This window comes from Takifugu rubripes, chromosome 11, assembly GCF_901000725.2.
Source record: "Takifugu rubripes chromosome 11, fTakRub1.2, whole genome shotgun sequence".
Classification (NCBI taxonomy): Eukaryota; Metazoa; Chordata; class Actinopteri; order Tetraodontiformes; family Tetraodontidae; genus Takifugu; species Takifugu rubripes.
Window position 1 is genome coordinate 11,703,934 of NC_042295.1, and position 16,668 is coordinate 11,720,601.

At 45.4% G+C, this 16,668-nt stretch overlaps 2 protein-coding genes across 6 annotated transcripts; both read left to right on the plus strand.

Moving 5' to 3' along the window:
* Nucleotides 1-531: 531 nt before the first annotated feature.
* On the plus strand, nucleotides 532-8,758 carry LOC101064916 (integrin-linked protein kinase). Of its 4 annotated transcripts, none has more exons than XM_029843426.1 (13): nucleotides 532-679; nucleotides 1,523-1,668; nucleotides 4,479-4,644; nucleotides 5,527-5,622; nucleotides 5,736-5,832; nucleotides 5,915-5,998; nucleotides 6,100-6,185; nucleotides 6,268-6,377; nucleotides 6,543-6,670; nucleotides 6,770-6,891; nucleotides 6,972-7,071; nucleotides 7,358-7,488; nucleotides 7,609-7,758. In XM_029843426.1, exons 2-13 carry the CDS (start codon nucleotides 1,580-1,582, stop codon nucleotides 7,756-7,758), a joined length of 1,359 nt encoding a protein of 452 aa, XP_029699286.1. In that variant the 5' UTR covers nucleotides 532-679; nucleotides 1,523-1,579. The 4 variants fall into 4 exon arrangements, with proteins under 4 accessions (XP_029699286.1, XP_003968610.1, XP_011606872.1 ...); XM_003968561.3 differs by having other exon boundaries at nucleotides 533-679; nucleotides 1,528-1,668; XM_011608570.2 differs by having other exon boundaries at nucleotides 535-679; nucleotides 1,408-1,668; nucleotides 7,609-8,758.
* Nucleotides 8,759-9,055: 297 nt separating this feature from the next.
* apbb1 (amyloid beta (A4) precursor protein-binding, family B, member 1 (Fe65)) lies at nucleotides 9,056-16,064 on the plus strand. Of its 2 annotated transcripts, XM_011608568.2 has the most exons (15): nucleotides 9,059-9,296; nucleotides 9,805-10,457; nucleotides 11,060-11,265; nucleotides 11,339-11,398; nucleotides 11,546-11,625; nucleotides 11,731-11,797; nucleotides 11,876-12,022; nucleotides 12,097-12,224; nucleotides 12,635-12,640; nucleotides 12,749-12,863; nucleotides 12,945-13,023; nucleotides 13,101-13,181; nucleotides 13,259-13,374; nucleotides 13,466-13,642; nucleotides 13,723-16,064. In XM_011608568.2, the coding sequence occupies exons 2-15, from the start codon at nucleotides 9,827-9,829 to the stop codon at nucleotides 13,876-13,878; spliced, it is 2,049 nt and encodes a 682-aa protein (XP_011606870.1). In that variant the 5' UTR covers nucleotides 9,059-9,296; nucleotides 9,805-9,826; the 3' UTR covers nucleotides 13,879-16,064. The 2 variants fall into 2 exon arrangements, with proteins under 2 accessions (XP_011606871.1, XP_011606870.1); XM_011608569.2 differs by lacking the exon at nucleotides 12,635-12,640 and having other exon boundaries at nucleotides 9,056-9,296; nucleotides 13,723-13,878.
* Nucleotides 16,065-16,668: the final 604 nt, after the last annotated feature.

Here is a 16,668-nt window from a genome sequence, read left to right on the forward strand (position 1 = left end):
TGTCATTAAAAGCAATACAAATATTATTTCAAATCAATAAGTGAAACTACATTGCATTAAACTATTTAAAGCCAACGGACTGTTTTAAAACTTGTCAATTACGCACAACCAAACTAGGAAAACAAAGCAATTAACAAACCCTCAAAAACCAAAACCAAACAAACAAACAACAACAAAACAAACAATCAAAAACCATGTACAGTATTGGCTGTTTTATTAACATAATGGCAATTCTGCAAATTAGGCTCCTTTCAGTGTTTCGAATTTAAATAAATTCTGTTCATCTGAAATACGGGATTTAACAGTAAATAAGTCGCATTTGCGCTTGCACATGGAATTGCATGGTAACCAAGGATGCCACTACTACGTGAATTACACAATAACAACACACAAAAGTTGGAATGAATAACCTTACAATCTATTTTACGTCTATGTTATGTTTACAGAAATAGAGCTGAAATCTGGACGTATAAAAAAACATGACTGTAGGCGGTGAATAGTTACTGCAGTCCCGCGGGTTGCCTGTAGGGGGCGCGACGCTGGCTCCGCTGCCTAACGTTAGCACGTCGCTACGACGGCGGTGAGGGTGTGGATGTCCCCAGCATTCATCCGACTTGAGTCAACATAGCGATCCTTCTAACCTCCACTGTGAATGCTGAACAACAGGGCAATTTATACGGTAAGGTTGTCGCAGATTTTCGTTTCTGGTTTCGGCTGTTGAAATGATAAAGTCGTTAAAGTTGTAGAAGCGCTCATCTCATGTCAGCGTCAAATCAGAGATACGGTTAGCTCGCTAGCCGAACCTCCCTGTTTCTCCTTTTGTTAAATACAGCTGGATGTGCGGCCAATATTGTTTCTTTTACTTTATCAAGGTAACGATAGCAAACTACGATTTTGTATTTAAAAGAAACCCTATAATCAAATTTAAGACGGTCATAAAAGCTGCTCTTTTGTGTTGGCCAGATAGCACTGAAGCTAACATCAGTGAGTCTGCTGTAAAAATTGCTAATAGGGAAGTTATTAAAAGACATTTTTACAAGGGGTTTTTCGTCATAAAACCCAACGTGATTGCATTTCACCTACATTTCCCTGGCGTATTAAAAATGATCTTCAATAGCACAGTGTGTTTCATTTATTGGAACTTTTATTGAACGCATAAAATGTGCACAGAGATTTTGCAGCTCTTTAATGACTTGTGATGTTTAGTCAGATATTTGAAACTGGGTTTCAGGTAAATGTCTTTAAATTTGAAAGAGAGGGGTTGTTTGCCTCTATAACTTTCCTGACTGATCATTTGGTAAATGTAAGAACCCTTGAACATGAAAAATTGTTAATTACTGTAGTGGAGAGAACACAGAAAAATGTTCTAACAGAGAAATCTCTTCTCTCTCTCTCTCTTTTAAACAGAATTTGTGTTGGACCTGTTGTATATGCTCTAAATTATTCCTCATTTTTCCCTATTGAGGAACTGATGCTGGCCGGGACCCTGAAACCTTTAGCTTGCCTCTCTTATTGGTCTCAGTTTAGGTCTGCAGCAACATCCAAAGGTGCATCATAAGAGAAGAGCACAGCCAGAAGAATGGATGATATTTTTACGCAGTGCCGGGAAGGCAATGCAGTGGCCGTCCGCTTATGGTTGGACAACACCGAGAATGACCTCAATCAAGGGTGAGATATCTTTTATCGATTCTTGTGTGTATTCTTGTCGGCGGGATGGTTTCAGGATCCCAAATCCCTTTTATCCTATGCTTTATTCCATATGTAACAATTGTCACACTTTTCCAGGAGAGAGGGTTTTAGAAGTATTTCACTTTCTGTTGCCAGTTCGTCCTGCTTTCCCAAATAATGCCGTCTCATGCCAAATGCTAATTTCCTCTCCATTTATACCGGTATCTCACCATCTGTGGAAAAGTCACTTCCACTATAATGGAGCTTGATCGAGCCAGCTTTGTCGTGCACGCCCAGAGCGCCTTTTTTAAAGTCCCCCGTGAGATTGTGGCCTGCGATTGAACCCGTTTCCTCGTGACTCTGTTTATTTAAAATGTTTGTCCAGAATGTCAGCACAGTAGTGGAAGAGCGTGACACTGGGCAGGAAGCTGCTATGATGGCAGTCAGTAATGTGTGCAGTTCAGTCAAAAATGGAATTAAAGTTGTACATTTAATCTTTTTTTTTTAACCTATAATTCCTGCCGAATGGTTTCGAGTGCCCGTCTGAGCTAAGTATCTTCTCTGTTTTCACCCAACACTGGAACAAAAACCCAAAACATGACCAGTCTAAAAGTGTTGAGAACCCAGGAAGCTTTTTTTCCTGCTGTTTTGTCCTAAATTACAACTGCTGTTGTTTGTTTTCAGAGAAAGCATATAAAGAAGGCATTCATCATTGCCTCCCTGAGCTTTATTCTCCTCTCCTCCCCCTTCGTCAAACATCTGTTGTGCTGAGATGATGGTTGAGATTTCAAGAGTAACAGTTTTTAGACAATTATCACAGATATTGGGAGCACTGCGCTTGCTCTGTGTGCCTTGTTTTAGCATTGACTGTTCTAGGATGGCTGCAGCGGGCCGGTAACACCTTTACACGAGTCTCATCCATTAGCTGATTGCATGTCAAGTTCCCTGTTTCTAGATGATATGTGTCCTCTGGTGGGTGAAACACACAAGCAAGAATTTTCAGACTACTGTTAAAAAGCTGCAGCAGAGCTGATCCTGTCAGTGCTTTTGCATGAGCTCTTCAGTGATCTGCGCTGTTCACGCTGATGTAACACCAAGACTGTGAGTAGTAGTGGAATGCTCAATGACCTTACAAGGAATAACACTCCGACCTCCGGGGAACCATCTACCAAACAGACCAGACAAACGTGTGTGTGTGTGTGTGTGTGTGTGTGTGTGTGTGTGTGTGTGTGTGTGTGTGTGTGTGTGTGTGTGTGTGTGTGTGTGTGTGTGTGTGTGTGTGTGTGTGTGTGTGTGTGTGTATGTGTGTGTGTGTGTGTGTGTGTGTGTGGCTGTTTTTTTTTTCAGGCCTTCAGTGCCACAGTAGATCCCATCTTCCCTCCACCTCTGACATGTTTCCGGTATTTGTCTCCCAGTGGTATTAGATATCACCACTCATTTCCCCTCAACACCCCCCCCCCCCCCCCCCGTGCCATGGCTGTAATTAGACAGTTCAACACGCCACTTCCTAAATGATTTGAGTATTGTAGTTTTCTTTGGTCTGTACATGGCGGCATTTTATCCTAACAGCAGGTTTGCGTGTGTATACAGTATATTCAAAAAGCAATTTTTTATGTGTATAAGTATATAATCAGCAGTTTGAGTTCACTTTTTATTTAATAAAACTGCTGATGACTTTAGTTTAGACAACACCTAAATGTTTTCTTGTTATTTCAGCGTAGATGCTGAATTAGGATTTCCTCATCTCGGCTTGGTTTTGTAACGCGGTGTTGATATCGGCGCAGAGACACATGCCGGCGCACTTCCTCAAGCTTTCCCGTCTGCTAAACTGAGTGCAGACGGCAGGTGGAAGGGCCTGAAATACATGGCCACCACCAGTGGGGAGGAAGGGGGGTCAAGAGGAGAAAACCATAGCTTGTGGTTGTGTGGTCGAAGCGAGCTTAAGGGGGAAATCTTATCCTATAAAAAGAAATGAACACATAGAGAAACCCGAGGCTCAGGCCTGGTTTCTCACTTAATGACCGAAATTCTCTCAAGTTAGCAGTGACAGCACTTTTAAATAGTAGTTATTCAACTTTCAATTTGTGTGTATTATCTCCTAATTCATCCATGTAGAAGTTAGTGCTGAACTCGACTTCTCCCTAAAGCTTAATAGAAAACTAATAAAATCACAGGCGTGCTCGGGGATTGAGTGTGTTGTGCTGGCTCATAAACTCAGCCTAATTAGCTTGTGCGATTTGGCCTTTTGGTCTGACAGGAAGTGGCTCCCACATTAGATCTGGTGTGACAACAGGGCTCTCAGACGCACAGATATACGCTTGTTGTAGGACTGAGGGGCTCTGTGGGGCCCCCCGATGCTGTTTTGAGCAGAGATCATCTGGGTGTGTGAACAAGCCAGCGACTTGATGGCTGTGGAGGCAGAGGGTTCAGATTCCAGCTCATTCAATAATACTCCCTCAGTTCTCAGATCACATCATCATGTTGTCCGCCTACTGGAAGAGCGAGGGCCTAACTCGGTCAAATGGATGATTTTTATCTGTTTTTCAAAACGACAAATGAGACCCATGTGGGAAGTAGAATGCATCATCAGTCGTGCCCGAATGGTGTAATGGAACAGGAAGTCTTCTTAAGGACTGCACCAGGAGTGCCCAGAGGTCCATTTCTCTCTTTTCCAGATGAACCTTTCACCATCATTTTCCACGTGCACTATCCGTCGTCCTCGCTAGGGCGATGAGCCAAAAGCAGGAGCAGTTCCCACCACGGTGCGTTTCAAAGGTCACCCATCATTTGTGCTGATCTCTCCTCGGTAGGGACGACCACGGCTTCAGCCCTCTGCACTGGGCGTGCCGGGAGGGCCGCTCCAGCGTGGTGGACATGCTCATCATGAGGGGGGCCCGCATCAACGTCATGAACCGGGGCGATGACACGCCTCTGCACCTGGCCGCCAGCCACGGACATCGTGACATCGTGGGAAAGGTAGGTTTCCTGTAGAGTGCCGAGCTTACTAATATTTCCCATGGTTAGATATTTCCCATGACTGGAAGTATCAATTTTCTGCATCACCTGCTGGTTTTCTCTGTGGAAAACAAATCGATGCCATCGATTCCACTGATGACACAGATCTCCTTGGGTAACACGATGACGGATGATTTCAGGTTTGCTTCATAGACTGTTGACATTTTGAAACCACTTAATGATGTAATTATTATCTTGTCTGATCTTGAAGTTCCTCCCTCAGCTGGTAGAAATACAGTTCCTAATATTTGAGTATTTGCAAGTGTTCTATAACACTGTACTGCAGTTGTTTAGTGTAAAATAAACACTTGTGGTTATTAATTCAGTTTTATTTTTGGTTTGGTATTCTAGGATTAGGGTACCCAATATAAAAAGGCCAAATACTGCAGACTAAATACACATCGAATATACATTTCCTGTTTGATGGCACCATATACACATACTTTACATACTCACATACTTTTACTGAGCAGCGCCCTGCTCAACTACTCTATTTTTTAAGTCATGCACTACGTGTTATATAGTGCTTCATCACAATTTTTGGATGATTTCTTTCCAATAGAACAGGTCTGGATGTCAAAATACGAGAATGCTATATAGGAAAATGAAGAATGTGTTCTACTCTGAATCAAGTGACAGCCAGGAGTCTTGTGCAGTGGGCTTTGATGTAGAAAGGCTGCCAGGTATTTTCCAAACATGTATCCACAGGCAGGGCATATCTCTCCCTAACCCCCCCCCCCCCTTTTTTTTTGTTTGCAGGCGCCTCTCACTGCCTACATCCCAAACAACCCCTCACCAGCTGTTGTGGCTTGCATATAATCCTTTGTTTCTATTTCTCTCTAGCTGATCCAATGCAAAGCAGACACGAATGCAGCCAATGAACATGGAAACACACCGTTGCATTATGCCTGTTTCTGGGGACAAGACCAAGTGGCTGAGGTGTGTGTGTGTGTGTGTGTGTGTGTGTCTGTGTGCTCCCCCTGGTGGTGGTTCCAGGTACAGGTCCTTCTGTGCAGTATCTCACCAATGCTATTTTACTGTGTTCTCCTTAGGATCTTGTGACTAACGGGGCCCAGGTGAGCATCTGTAATAAATATGGAGAAACACCCCTGGACAAGGGCAAACCTCACCTGCGTGAAATCCTCAGAGGTATCTCTCCAGAGAGATCGTTAATGTTAACATGCAGATTTGATGGTTCATGTCCATCATTGCCTTTTTTTCCTCCTCACAGAAAAAGCTGAGAAACTGGGCCAGAGCATGACTAAAATCCCCTTCAAGGACACCTTCTGGAAAGGCACCACCAGAACTCGACCCAGTGAGTCCATCGCTGATGCATAAACCGCCTCATAGGGCGACCACATTCCAGTAATGTGATTGTTTTCTTCACCCCAACTAAATTTTGTTTTAATTTTCAAGGAAACGGTACTTTGAACAAACACGCTGGGATTGACTACAAACAGCTCTCTCTTCTGGCCAGGATAAATGAAAACCAGTCTGGGGAGGTACGTCGGTTACTCTGGATAATGTGTCTGATTGTAGAGCTGCGTCACCTCATTTTTCTCTGCGTGTGTTTCCCACTGGAAGCTGTGGCAGGGGCGCTGGCAGGGGAACGAAATCGTCGTTAAAATGCTGAAAGTCCGCGACTGGACAACGAGGAAGAGCCGAGACTTCAACGAGGAGTACCCCAAACTCAGGTTCTTGTTTGATCCTGACTTTTGTGACCCTCCTGTCCTTTGTGTGTCTGTGTTGCATTGAAACAACCTTTATGTGTTACGTCTGTCGCATCTCATTCGAGTTGTGTGTCTCCCACTTTTTCCGGGTGTCTCCTTGGCTGTCCTTCCATCCCCCCTCCCTCCCAGGATATTTTCCCACCCAAATGTCCTGCCTATGTTGGGAGCATGTCAGTCTCCTCCTGCCCCCCATCCCATCATCATCACACACTGGATGCCATATGGCTCCCTCTACAACGTCCTGCATGAAGGCACCAGTGAGTACTTTGACTCCGAGGACAGTGTGTTGTCTCGTCGGCTGCTGAATTAAAGGTCTGCCTGAGTGGATTAACTTTTGCCTCTCGTCCTCCTGTCAGACTTTGTCGTGGACCAGACGCAGGCAGTGAAGTTTGCCCTGGACATTGCCTGTGGAATGGCCTTTTTACACACGCTTGAACCAATGATCCCTCGTCACTATCTCAACAGCAAGAGTGTGATGGTGAGAATCAAAACGGCTCATAACAGCCACAAGTCGCTCAGCATAGAACTGCACTACAGCATCGTTACTTGTGCTCACAGATAGATGAAGACATGACAGCCAGGATCAGCATGGCGGACGTCAAATTCTCCTTCCAGTGTCCCGGCAGGATGTACTCGCCTGCATGGGTGGCCCCCGAGGGTAAGCATCCGTCACGCAGCACAGATCCAGAGTGGCAGCTGAGCCGCTCAGTGATGGATGCACAGAAGTCCAGACAGTTGCAGAAACAGACATAATCTGCTGATGGCTTCCTCTTGCGTAACAGTAAAATGGGAAACATAATTCGATTAGTGAGCATGAAAATAACCAGGGAACCACGGTAACGGAGGATTGCATGGTCGCAAGGTCACATGCGGAGGCAGCAGACCTCCCTGCGTCCCACTGTCAGTACTTTTTGCTCACACTGGTTGATTCCTGTGACCTGTAGCTCTGCAGAAGAAGCCCGAGGAGATCAACCGTCGGTCAGCAGACATGTGGAGCTTTGCTATCCTGCTGTGGGAGCTGGTCACCAGAGAGGTGCCGTTTGCTGACCTGTCTAACATGGAAATCGGCATGAAGGTCAGCACGATTTATTTTCGGCTAATAAAATGACAAATTGGTAGTGAGGACCATTGTTTTATCCAGAATAACTCCGGCTTTGTCCTACGTTTCTGAAGTCTTGTCTGTTTTGGTCCTCAGGTGGCCCTTGAAGGTTTGAGGCCCACCATCCCTCCTGGCATATCGCCCCATATTTGCAAGCTGATGAAGATATGCATGAATGAAGACCCGGCAAAGAGGCCTAAATTCGACATGATTGTGCCAATTCTGGACAAAATGCAGGACAAATGAACTTCCCTCCTGTGCCTGAACATCTCATCCCAGTTGGTGGTGTGGTGCTTACCAGTATTGCCTTAAACTCCTCCACTGCTGCTGCATTCAAGGCCACTGTAGCTCCTGCTTCTGAGACAAATACAGCGGCTTCTCGCATTATTCCCGTCTTTTTTGATCCACCATTTCTGCATCTTGGATGAGTTCAGTCAGAAATAAACGGTGCAGGTCAACATTGCTGTTGTACTTCACAGATGTTCCCGTCCCTTTTTTGGGGGGCGGGGGCTCATCATGGGTAGGAAAAGTAAGAATTCTTCATTTGTTAAGCAACATCTAAGCTTGTCTCTGTGGGGAAAATGCTCATCGGCAGCAAAACGTGTGTAAGCATGACAAATCAATGTGTGTTGTACAGCTTTGCAGTGTGATTTAAAAAATAGAGCGTGACCTCTGCTCAGTATAACCTCCTGTCAGTGATGAAATGGAACCGACCGCAGCACAAGTGCTTTTCCCTGACGACTACTATAAAATGCCTTTTTAGAGCCTTTTGTTGAACGCAATACTGTAATTAACTAGATTGCTCAAACGTGTCGCTGTAATCTAGTTTGTTTCTTTGTGTTTTCATTTTTGATTTTTACACTTTTATCAGCTTCTGTGTCAGAAAAGGGTCGTATTGTTGCTCAGTATTCATGCTAATCCATCGAGTCATGCCAGGAATGAATATTGTGGTCGGACTGTAATTTATTGATATCAAAGGTACAGTTTTAATAGTTTTGTTGCTTTTTCCCCTCACTCTGATGACGGGACATCAGCTGTTACCATCCCTCATGTCATTGCCTCATTTATCTTTGTTCTTTTCTATTACTTTTAACATACCAGTCTATTTTTCCCTCTTTCCCAGTATCAACTGGGCCTCCACCAGCTTGCTCATTTGTGCCGAATCACAGTTTGAAGCCAAAATCAAGAATGACTATAAACAAATGTATTTATACAGAATTATATTAAAAAGAAAAAAAAAATTAAACACTCAAGAGTTTTTACTTGGCATTGAATATTTTTATGAAAATGAGGTTTTCATGGGAAGGAATTGCAAAATATTGGTATAATACAAAAATCTTGATATACACATTTAATCATTTAAAAAAAGTTATTTATTTTCATCCCATACGAGTTGTTTATGATGGCAGACTTTAATCCATCCGAACGAGGAAAAAAAGTTTTCTTGCTTATCAAAACTAGCGTGCGGATATTCATTAGCATAAACGCGCGCATGAATCACGCATCACTCGCTATCAGCAGCATGGAATTTAACCGCAGGATATTGACAGCCTGCACCACTGGATGGTTTTATCCAGAATAACTCCGACTAAAGGAGTTATTTTGACCAGCTGCGCTCCTACTCCTTCCTGCCTGTGACGCTCATCCGTGACGCAGTTCGTCCTCCATCAGCGTCCATCAAACCGCCTAGTAACACAGCGAGCTCTCACGACCCACGGAAACATGTAGTCTGGCGAGCGTTGGCTGCTGAGAGAATTTAGACTCAAGGAGGACTTGTGGAGCTGGTGAGTCCAGAAATTGTTGTCTATAAATCAGTGTCACAGTGCCGGTTTTCATTTATCCTCCCCCTCTTAAACGGTGGCTAGCCTGGGAGCTAACGTTAGCCTAGCCAAAATGACGACGACGGCGGCCATGGCGGATAGAGTCCGTTATTTCTCGCTGCGATGGTGACACGTAGTTGGAGAGACGTTTGGATATAGATGCTAGATTTTCGGTAACGGTGGATTAAATTGCAAATATTGTGCAGAGGTCACAATCGGCCCGTTGTCGAGCGTCGTCTCGGGAGGTAAAATGGCCTGCAGGCAAATGGAAGGTGGACAGCTTAAGACTGCCTCAGATTCCATTTAAAATTCCGTTTGGTTCGAGTTTTGTTCTTATCTAGGATATAATCCGTGACAACAGCGCCAGTTGACAATCTTTAAACCCTTGCCTGAACATTTGGTAGCAAGTTAATGTTATGCTAAGCTAGCACGGATGGTCTGGTAAACACGGTTCAATGTCTTTCTTCCATAGAACACTTTTATGGAACGTTACCATGGGTGGCCATGATGATGACGATGTGTCATATGTTGTGAATAAACAAAAACAAGACGAGGACCTAAAGAACAAGCTGAATGAGAGCAACCACTGGTGCGACCAGGAGACCACCGGCAACAATGCCAAGTGGGTCAAAGAAGGCCAGAACCAGCTGAGGAAAGTAGCCGAGACCCAACAAGACCAGGATCTCAACTGCAACATCAGCCAGAATGGAAATCAGGAAGACTTCCCCAATCAGACCAGCACTCAGGAAGAAGAGCAGGGAAACGAGGAGCGAACCAAGTCTCCCAAAAGAGCAATGACAGCAGGTCTCAGCCAGGAGTCCAAGAACATCCTGAACGACCCGCTGCTGATCGACACTCTGGAGTCCACAGAAGAGAAGGACAAGGAGAGGGAAGAAGACGGCAAAGAGAAGGAAGGGACGGCGGACGAAGACGAGACGTCGGGCGACGGCGGCGGAGAGGCAGAGCCCCGGGCCCACGCGGAGTCTCAGAAGGAGGGCAGCGTTTTGGGGAGGAACGCTTGCCTCCTCTTCTCCAACCTGAACGGGACGCCCAATGAGGAAGAGTCCGTCTGGCCTGCGCTGTCTCAGGACACCACAGCTGACGGCTCTCCCAACGACAGCAGAGGTAACCCGCAGCTCAAATATCCCTTTTTGTCCGCGGAATTCAGACTGCTGTGAAATATTGTGCCGAAATCCCCACGTGGGGCTGCATCTACTACGGTAATATTGACTGTAACGGCACCATAGCCGTGCAGCAGAGAGCACAAATAAGCGGTTGAAATAGTGTCCTCCAGAGAGCAGGAGGCCATGAGGCGTTCTCCAGCAGATGCATGGGTTTCTGTCAATATGATAAAAGTGCAGTTATAGAGCAGACGGTTGTAAATTAAATGAGCTTTTTAGCCATAAAACATGCAGCTGCTGCAGACAGAGAATGACAGACAGACGCTGCAGCCTGTGGTTGCTGTAGTTATAGATGAGTTATTACCTGGCTGTTATAATGCTTTGAAATGAGAGGCTTTCATGTGGAGAACGGCTCAGCAGGGTTCAGCCTCTCATTTCTGGACAACCTGCAGGTAACTAGCTAATGTGCTGCCTTCACATTCATCTGATTCACGAATACAATTCAATTGGAAGCGGCTATAATTGTTGTAGCTTAACTAGCTCGCATGACACATTGATGCAAAGCTGGGTTTTATAACTGCTTTATTTTTACCTTCTGCTTCACAGAGTCCTTCTGGGACTCCAGTGCATTTGAGACGGACACAGACCTGCCCGCGGGATGGATGAGGGTGAGAGATACTTCTGGCACGTACTACTGGCACATCCCCACGGGCACCACGCAGTGGGAGCCCCCCTCGCCTCTGGGGAAAGTCGGGGACTCCATGATGTCTTCGACAATGTCTCTGGAGACGACCCCCTGCGAGGAGCCTGACGTGAGTTTAGCGGCATGTTTCCCTTGCAGTTTGATGTCAGCCAGGAAACGCTGACTGCTGTTGGATTTTCCAGGAATCCTGGGCTCAGCTTTCCAGCACTGATGAGGGAGTTGGTGAAATGGACCAGTGGAAGGTAAATATCCAGGTTTCAGCAGCCGGGGCCTTTTGGTTTAAACATACTCACGCGGCTGTGAAAGGACTGCTCTTGAACCGCTCCCTGTTGAGCTGCGCTTGTTGAAAATTCCATTATTCAACTTGTTTCTTATCTGGATCTTCTCAGGAAGAGGGAGAGGTTGCGTCTGACCAGAGTTTGAAGGAGTTTGAAGGCGCGACTCTGCGTTACGCTTCAATCAACCTGAAGTATGCTCCGCACAAGCTGGTATTGATCATTGAAAACCGGGCTGATTTTGTCAGCTAATGGTGGCTCTTCCTGTCCCCCCCCCCCACCCCCATGAACCGTTGCAGCTATAACTGCTCTCAGTCTGAGGAGGAAGAGAAGATCGCCCCACTCGGCATGGATTTAGAAACCAAGGTAAACACGCTGCCCTTTTCGGGCTTTGATCATCCTCCGCCTGCACTCTGCTCATTTTCTGCGCCTTTGCTCTGTCAGTGTTTTGCCGTGCGTTCCCTGGGCTGGGTGGAGATGTCTGAGGAAGACATGGCTCCTGGCAAGAGCAGCGTCGCTGTCAACAACTGCATCAGACAGCTTTCTTATCACAAACACAACCTGCACGACACGGCTGGCATCTGGGGAGAGGTGAGAGGGCTTACTGGCAGCCTTTAGAGGCTTTAAATATCTGGGTTTCTACATCTGTGTGTGTGTTATGGCAGGGTAAGGACATGCTGCTGGTCCTGGAAAATGACACAATGAAGCTGATTGACCCACTGGGCCAGAATCTGCTTCACGCTCAGCCCATCGGCAGCATCCGTGTATGGGGTGTTGGCAGAGACAACGGCAGGTCAGTGTCTCAGTTTAAATGCAGATGAACACAAAATTTGATGTATTACTCCAGTGATGTAGTGCAAGTAAAAACCTGAAATTACAGAGCTGCAGCAGAGTAACTAATTACTACCGGCACAATAATTAATTCTACTCTGTTTTTGAGTTTTCTTCCATTCGTTACTGAGCCTATGCCTTTCATAATCTCCCAATTACTCATGACTCACAAGTCTGGTATTGTTTAAGGAGTGTGTCCCGACAAGTATAGTGTACCTGTGTGTTGTCTCAGATTGTGCGCTGCTGCCCTCTTCTGGACATTCAACGACATTACAGCTAAAGTGAACATGACGTCTGCCTGTTTGCTGTCTCAGTTTCCACTAACATTGTCTTTTTTCCCCCCCTTCATGCTGCGTGTTCTCTCATGAGCAGGGAAAGGTATACATTAATGATTCCTTTTAAGTGGTATTAAAACTGTTGCGTCATGCTTTGCTGGCAGAGGTCAGAGCAAAAGTAACCTTTTCATTTTTTTTTTCTTACAAACAGGGATTTTGCGTATGTTGCTCGTGACAACCTGACCCAAGTTCTGAAGTGTCACGTTTTCCGCTGTGACTCCCCGGCCAAGAACATCGCTACCAGTTTACACGAAATGTGCTCAAAGGTTGGTGGCTGCGATTTAAGACGGGGAGAAACCGAGTGTTGGCTCGACTCTTGAAGAATATTCTTTTTCATCTCCCTGCAGATCATGATGGAGCGAAAGGCGTCCAGACGAGGAGTGACCAGGCTCAACTCTGACCCCGCCAACCACATGGTCCCCGAAGGTATATTATATATAGGGTATATAAAAATATAATTAAAAAAAAAAGAGATATTCACAATTATAATCTTGCCTTTCCAGAATTTCCTGCCCCCAAAAACGAGAACTTCCAGCAGTTCCAGGTTTATTACCTTGGAAGTGAGGTGGTCTCAAAGCCAGTTGGTGAGAACACATCTTCTCACGCTCATCTCGATGGTTTCCTGCTGGAGATCTGATGCACCGTAATTGTGTTTCTACAGGTATGGATGTCATCAACGATACACTGGAGACGGCAGTGAGCGGCAGAGTCAAAAACAACTGGATCCCAGTTCATGTCAACGTTGCACCAGCCACCCTCACAATAACTTCGAAACAGGTATCAAGTACCACACTGACTGAACGTTTGGATCCCGTCCAGAAGGTTAATCCGTCTGTCGGTCGTGTGTGCGATGCGTCTCTAACCCCAGGATGAGGAGGTGCTGTCGGAGTGCAGGGTGCGCTTCCTGTCCTTCATGGGTGTAGGAAAGGATGTCCACACCTTTGCTTTCATCATGGCAGAAGGTCCCAGAGATTTCACCTGCCACATGTTCTGGTGTGAACCCAACGCTGCCAGTCTAAGCGAGGCCGTGCAGGCTGCCTGCATGGTGAGTTTTACACCCCCTCCGGGCCAATCATTTGTCCGATTCATTTAAAAAGATATACTCAAGGTGCTTTCTTTCCGAAGCTCCGGTACCAGAAATGTTTGGATGCCCGTCCACCCGGCCTGGCCTCCTGCCTGCCCACTCCGCCCGCCGACTCCGTGGCCCGACGGGTGAAGAAGGGGGTGCAGAGTCTGCTGGGCAGCTTTAAGAGCTACAGGTCAGGCTCTCAGTCCCCCTGAGGTGGATCTCCACTCCATTAAACACCGAGTCCATCCCCACTGTCCCCCCGTCAGCCCTCCCTCACAGTTCCGCCTTAACCGTCGATCACACTTACCTATTATGTGTAGTTGTTGGAGAAAATGTGTCTGAAATGATCGTGTTTTCTGACTTTTAAAATCCTGTCTTTAAGCAGATGAACCTCTCCATCTCTACATTTTTGTCGCTTGGATTATTTCCAAGCACTTTTAACCGAAACGTTGCTCTGAATGTTGCTCATGGATGTAAGGTATTAAATGCACTCACTAGAATTAGCTCGAACTAGAAAGAGATTGTTAGTTCCTTGCTCCCGATTCGTCCTCTTTTGTACTCTGCAGGTACTGTAACTCAGTCATCGTCAGTAAACCCTCTTAATATTGACTCTATATTCTAAACTGCCATCACAGCCGTCTCTCAGACTCACCCTAGGATGTAATGCAAGAGATGTAGTCGTCTCAGTGCCACGTAGTTACACGTCTCAGCCCACCACAACAATGTATTTTAGTCTTCCAAAGAAACGTACGGTCATCTGTCATAGTGAGCAACCACCGGTCCGAGTGTATCGTGTCATTCTGCATGAACATTTGCAAGTTCAGTGCTCGTGTGCAATAATCTGACGTTCCTTTACTGTGTGGTAGTACGATGCCATGTGATTATTTGTTGAACACGAGAGGCTGGGGAGTGTGAGGCTAACGGAACAACAAAGCCATGTTTAAAAATCAATACTTTGTGATAGAAGTATAGTAATAATACCTCTGGTCATTTCCAGAACAGTACTGTAGAGCTGGATGCGTCGCTGCCGTACAGTCGTTGCTGCATGCTTGTCGTGATTAAAGGGATCGTTCACCCAAAAGCAGCCAAATCAGACACAATTGTCTCATTCTAAAACAAGTACAAAATTCCTTATTCCTGTATTTGGCAGAACATGGTGTTATCGTCATGTTTTCACCCCAAACACGATGCGATTTGCTGCTTTGGTCAGGGTTTTTTTTCCTCGAATGTTCAGGGCCGGTGCCGATGGATTCCTTCAGGGCCGGGGTTTTTCCTTGGGAGAGAAATGTTGGCATCGACTCTTTAAGAGTCCTCAGCAGTCAAATGGGGAAAAGAAAATATTTTTATTGTATCTAAATGTGTCGAAGGAGTGAGAATCAAAGGTTTGTTGATTTTTATTTGTTTTCCCACCCCCTCTCCATCCTGAACAAGGAAAAACCCTGAAAGCCAGTGGTGTGTGTGCGTGTGTGTGTGTGCGTGCGCCGTCAGAGGAGACGGGAGTCGGTGTGTTGTCTCGTGTGTCATAGGCATGTCTCTCTCTCTAGTTTGTATCCGTGTAAATCATAAGCTAGCAGTAGAAAGTTAGGCTCCCTGTCAGTTCCTTCCCTCTAAAAAAGACAGCAGGTTGATGTATCTAACGTTTGTGTATATGAAACTCGGAGATATTCTCTTCTGTTGACCATTTTTATCTGTCTCTCCTCCTTTTATTACTCCACACACTAAAAATGCACAGGACAGTTTTTTCACGCCTATAACATTTACTTTTTATAAAGAAGACACTAACTCGTAATGGTGCGTTTTATCCGTGTGTCTGTCGGTGATCTGTACTGTAGCAGTCATTTACTGTCAAAGATGCAGTTTGTAAGATTGAATTTCTTTGTTTTTTAACTCCTCTTTTTCCAGATACCTGCTAAAAAATAAGACAAAAGGAGATTAATGCTAAAACGTTACTCAACTCCCATCCCACGCTGCATTTGTTGATGTCATTGGCCCGATTAAACATAATTTTTAGCTTTTTATTGGCTAGTTTATAAAATCCAAACACTTATCGTTAAACGTTGATCAGAAAAAAAGGTGAAAAAGCAGCTTTTCACCCTCTTTTTGTGTCCTGACCTAAATAATCCTGCAGAATCTCCTAATCCTGGAGGTCTCACTCTTACCAGCTGCCTCTTTGTGTTAGAACACTATTGGAAAAACACAGACTGAACCTCATGTTACTGCCTTCACTGTCACGTCACACAATATTTGCTTGTCAACTATTTTGGCTGCGTCCGGTCGGTGGCGACACCGAACACGTTGATCAAAAGCAGATTAATTTATTTCTTTTATGTAAATTAGGTGTATAAAATCTGTGTATATAAAAGTCACTGCACAATAAATGTGATCATATCATCAGGTCTTTCTGTGTTGGGTTCTTGTTTCTTTCTTCATCTGTATTTACAATGTCGTCACTCCCCCCCACACTGTGATGATTCTCTCTAGCGCCCCCACCTGGTGGAGTCAGCATGAGGAGAGCTGCTCCTTGTTTTGGATTTCACAGATGAAAGGTGGCTGACGTGGGAGCCACAAAGAGGGAATAATTGGCTTCCCATTGGGGGGGGCAGACAGGGGTCCCTGGACACATCAAGGCCCTGACTGTTATCACTTCCTTCTTTTGAAGAGGCACCCTGGGTCTGCCAAAAGTGGTGGCCTTTTGTTCACAAAAAGATGAGACTGGGACTACTGGGTGAGCTTATTTAGCTTCATATGAAACCCAACAGTTGCATCATGGGTAAAAACATGCACGGGGACGCTTCCCCTCTTCGTCTCCTTTAATTTCAGCCTGTCAGGCTAAACCAAACATGCACAACAGGAGCAAACACACTTGTGTAATTCCTGTCATCTTTTGTGCTGCATTGCGGGTCCAGTTTTCACCGGCTGTCAATCACAATCCCCCCAGTTTGGCCCACAGAGGAGCTAATCACAATTCTAATTATTCCCATCGCCTAATTATGCATGTGGCA